We start from the raw sequence: 3,877 nt of genomic DNA, 5'->3' as shown, positions 1-3,877 counted from the left end.
TAATTACTGCTATATGCTAATTACTGCTATATAATACTACATTACACTAGATTACACTGGATTATACTGGAATATGCTAGAATATGCTAGACTAGACTGTACTAGACTATACTATACTATACTGAGTTGTTAAATAAGTTGTATATTTGAACCCTTGATAATATTTCTTGTTGTTATTCTATTTTTCCCCCCAATCTAAAGTTAATGAGTTAATACTACTCAGAGTAACATGTTTGAGGTGCTTGCGTCTAAGTGTAGTGTTTAAACACTGTGGTCCAGCTCTTATACCCGCAGCTGGCTTCAGCTCTTCTGTTTTGAGTCCTTCTTTCAACATCCTTTCATTGCTGTGTCTGTTATTTGACTGATTTGTGTGGTTTGTTTGTGGGTGTGTGTGTGTGTGTGTGTGTGTGTGTGTGTGTGTGTGTATGTACTGTCAAATCAGATCTGACTGGTGCAGCAGGAGATTGTCCTTCCTTCTCCAGCAGAGCATCTGGTGGATTTGAACCACGTGCCTCTGGGATGGCAGTGCAGCTTCTTGCCACTAGGCCACCAGAGCTCCCCGACTGACTGATTCTTTAGGTTGACTATGAAAGCCTGACCACTGTGTTCAGGTGCCGGCCCTGCCGTGGGTCCGCTCGTTGACCTGAGGCGCGTTTTTGGAGCCTTTGTGAATTTCTGTAAGTTGGGAACAGACCTGTTTAACAGGCTGTTTTGTTGCTGGGCGTGTTCATTCATGTCAAGCTTTCAGAATAAGGCTTGCTGGGCTCTATTACATCACATCCTACGCCTAGTGACCCAGCGTGGCAAGAGGAGAACTGTGCAGATGGTATACCGGGCTTCTCTCCTATAGAATGGGGGGTGGATTCAAACTGCTGACCTTTTAAGTAGCAGCTGAGTGGTTCACCATTGTGCCACAGGCCATGGAGAAAGACACAGACACACTCCTTGTTCCTGGCTAGTTGGTTCCATCACATAACAACTCTGTAGGACAGAGTAGAACTGCCCTGTCAGCTTTCCCAGGCCACAATCTGGGTGGGAACTCTGGTGGCCCAGTGGTAAGCTGCACTGCAATCCTGAAGGCACGTGGTTCAAATCCACCAGCCCCACTACCAGAGAAGAATGCGCATTCTCCTCCCGTGTGATTAACTCTCTCTGAAAACCTGGCTATGAGTTGGTGCCACCTCGACGGCACACAGCAACAACAACTACAACAACAACAACAGTCTTTACGGTGCCAGATTGTTGTTAAATCGCCTGTGGAGAGGCTAGTGGATTTGAACCACCGACTTTGCATCAAGTGCAGACACTTCTTACTAACTAACTAGGTTCCAAAGACCAAGGCGCTGTGCAAAATCGGCGCTCTCCAGGAACGGAGGGCCCGCTCTGTCCTCAGCATCACTGTGACCCGGGGGGGGGGGTCTACTCACCAGAGTTTGCACATGTGGTGAAACGTCATCTCACAAGCTTGGGGCATGTTGTCAGGAGGACCTGGACGTCCTGCCGGGACAGGTCAGAGGAGGAGTGGAAGGCCCTCGAGATGGACTGTCCCAGTGCCCGTAACAGTGAGCTCGGACACATCGGAGTTGGTGAGAACAGGGCACGACAGGTCAGGCTTCAGATCTGTTGTTCAGAGGGTCACTGGGAGTCATAGCCAACTCAATGGCACCTAACAACAACACCACCACCACCAACAGCAACTTCACAAATTTCTAGCCTTTGCTATTGCTACCATTTGTAACAGTTTGTGTTTGTTTTAAAAAAAAATTTATTATTTCATGTGTGTGTACCGTCAAATCAGGTCTGACTGGTACAGGAGGAGATTGCCCCTCCTTCTCCAGCAGAGCATCTGGTGGATTCAAACCACGTACCTCTGGGATTTACAGTGCAGCTTCTTGCCACTAGGCCACCAGAGCTCCCTCATTTGTAATAATTTTTTTATTCTTGTCTGTCTATAAAAGTGCTGTGGATTTGGTGGCGTCTAAAGACCAAGCTTCCACTCTAGCTCAGTCTGAGAAGTTGAGTATCCGTTGTCCAGATTAAATTATCTGGCGTGCTCCTGTAGGACGGCCCCTTGTCCTCTGTGGCCAACATTGATAGATTTCTTTTATTGTCCGTAGAAGTGAGGTCAACAGTGGTTTAAAAGGATGTTGTATTTTCTTAGGGAAAACGATCAGAGACACAAAACCTTGCTCAATCTTCTCTCACGCATCACAGGGTTCTGTGAGAACGCTGCCGTCAGATTTATTCCTAACCCCCTTTCCTCCTCTCATTCCGTGTGAAAACAGCAGCTCTCTCCGTCTCTTCCTGATGGGATGTGTTTTTCCTTGCAGGACCTGCTGACCTTCAGGGACGTGGCCATCGAGTTCTCTCAGGAGGAGTGGGACTGCCTGGTCCCTGCCCAGCGGGCTCTGTACAGGGACGTGATGCTGGAGAACTACCGGAACCTGACCTCCCTGGGTGAGTAGAGCACCTCTCCAGAAGTCGCGGTCCCCCTCGTGGGTCTCTTGGAAGCTGCTGGCCTCTCTGCTGCCGTTTGAGATCTCTGCTCTCACGGCAGCAGCTGAGGGGGAGTCAGGAATGGAAGGTGGCCTTCCCACCTCACCTTAGGGCACTTGGTGTCAGACCTTGAGTGAGGAGAACGCCCAGTGAGGCCCTCTCACTGTGTCAAATTCTCCATTTAAACCCCTAGAACTTTGGTCCAGTAATTCTTGCATATGATACGTGTACTCCTCACCTCTCGGCCACCTCATTATCTGCCATTTGTATTTGTACAAACTCTGAAAAAATTCTCAGGTGACACCTTCAGTGAGCTGGGCCCCAGGTAGAGCAGCAGCCTGGGGCACCTTCCACGGACCACCCCGGAGGCCCTGGCAGTGACCGGGCCATTTGTGGGGTGGTGTCCAGCAGCCGCAGTGTGCGTCCTCCTGTTTGTGAGGTCTCAGTCTAGCTGAGGAGGACGGCGGACAGTGTGAGGCCGTAGGTGGTCAGCAGGCGGGAAGGTGCCTGAAGATACTAGGGAGGAGGTGGGAAGAAGATGGGTGAGGGCTGCATGGGGCTGTGGGCTGGGGTTGATGGGGGACAGGCGTGCTGCCTGCCCAGGGCAGGAGGCAGTGCTTGCCAGGCAGCCCCCAGTAATCACCACCACACCACAGGCTGTCCAGTGGTGAGAGAGAGAGAGTTCACTGCCGTATGTACCCCAAGATATGTGGGGTCACGCCGTAGGTGGTTATCACCAAGGGTTGTTAAGAGGACACTGGTGACAGAATACAGAGTGGGCTCTCCATTCTTGGATGACGCTGATTTGCAAAGCACCCCTGTTTTTGGAACCTAGTCAGTACGGGAGCAGTGTGTGTACTTTCACTGTTCCCTAAGCTCTCCGGAGAATGCGCTCAGCGGATGGAGTTTGGCCATCTCTCCCTTGACCCATGTGAGAAATTGTGTCCGCTCTGTGGACGGATAACTTGGAACTTGATCTGGAAAAGCAATAATAGCACATTATGTCCCTTTTCTTTCTGTCTTTTCTTTATTTTTTTTCAAATTAAGCAGGAATCTCAGTTTCCGAGTTGAATATAATCTCCCTTTTGGAGCAAGGGTCAGAGGCCTGGACTGTGGCGGGTAGTGAGAGAGAGAGAGGCGCAGAGGACCCACGCAGGTGGGTCGTAACAGAATGCAAGGAAGGTAAGCGCATAGCTGTTGGAGTGAATGAAAAAGATGCATTGCTTTATAACTTGTATTTTTATAAAAGAAATGTGATGCTGATTCTTTTGGAGGAAGCTAGGCTCTTGTTGAAGGATTTACACACTTCGTGCTCCGGGTAAATGTAGACCCTATGGTCTCATGCATGATTCTTTATGATCAAAGGTGATTATTTGGGGTC

The 3,877-nt window shown here is 49.5% G+C and overlaps 1 protein-coding gene across 1 annotated transcript in view; it reads left to right on the top strand.

Moving 5' to 3' along the window:
• The window catches only part of LOC102843481 (zinc finger protein 845-like), a 578,666-nt gene that overhangs the window by 4,748 nt on the left and 570,041 nt on the right, over positions 1 to 3,877 (top strand). Inside the window, exons 2-3 of the mRNA XM_006897382.1 lie at positions 2,331 to 2,457; positions 3,547 to 3,678. Of these exons, the coding sequence (XP_006897444.1) occupies positions 2,331 to 2,457; positions 3,547 to 3,678 (259 nt within the window). The remainder of the gene's footprint in view (positions 1 to 2,330; positions 2,458 to 3,546; positions 3,679 to 3,877) is intronic.

This window comes from Elephantulus edwardii, unplaced genomic scaffold (assembly GCF_000299155.1).
Source record: "Elephantulus edwardii isolate Elephantulus edwardi_28Jun2011 unplaced genomic scaffold, EleEdw1.0 scaffold00208, whole genome shotgun sequence".
NCBI lineage: Eukaryota > Metazoa > Chordata > Mammalia > Macroscelidea > Macroscelididae > Elephantulus > Elephantulus edwardii.
The sequence above is the reverse complement of the archived record's forward strand: the minus strand, read 5'-3'. Positions and strand labels throughout refer to the sequence as shown.